The following is a 2369-nucleotide window of genomic DNA, read 5'->3' on the forward strand; positions in this document are numbered from 1 at the left end:
AATGTGCACATAAGCTAATGCTACTCTATGGTTATTTATTTTCAATGATTTTTAAATCCTAGTAGGGATTTGGAAACAATATCAAAGGATTTATAGGCTCATCAAAAATTGATAGAGTAAACATTAACGTCATACAAACAATGATATGAAGAGGAAAATTGAAGAGTACTACTAATAAAAAAAGGCATATATAATACTAGAAAAAGAAAAGGAAAAAGTTGATAATCATGAACTCCAGTGCCAAAAAAACACACTAATTGGCAGATCCTAATACACAGATATGATTTGTCAATCCTCTTAAAGGTTCGTTTACGAGTTGAATTTTAGAGGGAATGAGTACACATGTAAGATGACTCAGAAGTCTTTCTTTTTCCTCTATTTCCTTCCTAAACTCATCCCGCAAACGAACCTATTGATCTTTCATGTTCTTCAGAATTCATTTATAACTTGTCAGCAATTTTTGTCAAAGCATCTGTGAGCTTGCCAAGGGCTATAACTAAGGTTTTTGATTGTTCCTTCTGCTGCTCAATGGCCAATTGGTGATTCATGTTCTGAGCTCCAAGATAGGCTTTCATTATGTTATTGTTCCTCCTTAGAACTTTGATAATATTATTGCTGAAATCTGTGGTGTCTTCACTATTTTCTGGTGATAATCTCCTTCTCTTGTATCCCTCTTGAGACATAGGTTCTCTTTGGCAGCCTGAGTTGATATAATTTTGTTGAGGATTGAACAAAAAAGAAGAAAAAATCAATGACCCAAAATATTCTATTTCTAGTAATCAATGAATGATCTTTCACTATTAAGTTAGCTTGCTTATAAAAAAAATTCAATACTTAAGTCCGTTTTTGGATATATTGTTGAATAATTTGTCAATCAGTTAAACAAAAAAATAAATGCTTAGCCATTTGTTGATGTCTAACTAAAATAATTCACATATTAAATAATAGTATATAGGTTTGTCTAAATTATATTTTCTTGATAATATTAAGAGTATCTCTTCATATTTTTTTAATAAAGAATTAATCTTTTTTGCGTTCCTGACTGTCCCTCTTAATAAGTGTCACTCACAGGAATGAATGAAACATTCGACCTTAAAGATATAGTGAAATCTTATATCACTACTCACTAGACCAACTCTTTATTGGTTGTCTCAAATGATATGATACTACACTAGTTAATTAAATCATAATGAGATTTAGTGAATTAAATCAGAATTTGAAATGTTTAACCGATTTAATTTCAAAACATTACAACAGAAAATAAAATCTAAACCAATGAAAAATATAGAGGATATATATAATATTGAAACACTAATACACAAATTCTTAAAAATTAAAGAATGCATGAACTTCATACCAGGATTTGGCAGTGTAAGTGTGGGTGTTATTTTGAGACTCCCTCTCATGAATGTTCCCTTAGAAGCTGGTGTTTTCATTGGACTGGATAATATATTTCTTGCAATATTTGTCTCAAATATGTTTTCTGTGCTCCAACTCATTTTCTCACTATTATCAACTATATCCTCATCTTCTTCATCCTCATCATCCTTATATTCCTCTAATAGCCCCACTCCTTCAACATGATCAACACCATTTTCTGGTTTTGGTGCCACCTTAATCAAATTCAAAGGCAATGCAGAAGCATTCATCAATAGCCCACCATCTAAAACCCTATACACCACTTCATCAAAAAACCCTGGCAACTTGTTTTCTTTCCTTTTATCATTCCTCATCAACCAAAAAGATTCACCTTCATCCTTTATACTTGACTCCCATTTCTTGATCTTCCTGAAATCAGTGAGAAGATTTCCCCATCTTTTTCTGCATTGGACAGGTCCTCTATCCACACCTTGTTGCTGACAACATGATGAAACCATATCCCATTTCAGATCAGTGTGGTTGAAAAGGCCAGATGATGATTTGAACCGACAAAGTTGTTCACCATTTTCCACCATTTTCTTGGCCTCAATGAGAACTATTGTTTCTTGTCTTGTCCACCTTGGGTGTCTTGTGGCTTTGACTCTTTCACTTTTGGGATCAACAACTTCTGTTGTTGGTTGTTTTTCAACTGGTGTTGCTATTGGAGAATCAGTGGAAACAAGAGGAACAACCTCATCAATTTTCTCAGAATTTAATGTCATCACTACTTAACTACACAGAGAGAGAGATCAAATAGAGTTTTGAGGATTGAGATTAGATATACAATCCTATACTTATAAAAAGTGCTTTAGATTTAGGTCAATGAACTTCCAAAGTAGGATATGATATTTTTTCATGTAGGTAATTTGTTTCCCATATGTGTTTCATATGTTAAGGGAAAATGCTTAAATGTATGAATGCATTTAGTACAAATTCTTTGGTGTATTGGA

General features: G+C 32.5%; 1 protein-coding gene across 1 annotated transcript; it reads right to left on the reverse strand.

Annotated features, from left to right (window-relative positions):
- Positions 354-2141, reverse strand: LOC109326774 (trihelix transcription factor ASR3-like). The gene is made up of 2 exons (XM_019559613.1): positions 1358-2141; positions 354-700 (listed from the first exon to the last, which is right to left on the reverse strand). The coding sequence occupies exons 1-2, from the start codon at positions 2139-2141 to the stop codon at positions 441-443; spliced, it is 1044 nt and encodes a 347-aa protein (XP_019415158.1). The 3' UTR covers positions 354-440.

The sequence above is a fragment of the Lupinus angustifolius genome, chromosome LG01, assembly GCF_001865875.1.
Source record: "Lupinus angustifolius cultivar Tanjil chromosome LG01, LupAngTanjil_v1.0, whole genome shotgun sequence".
In the NCBI taxonomy this organism is placed as follows: domain Eukaryota; kingdom Viridiplantae; phylum Streptophyta; class Magnoliopsida; order Fabales; family Fabaceae; genus Lupinus; species Lupinus angustifolius.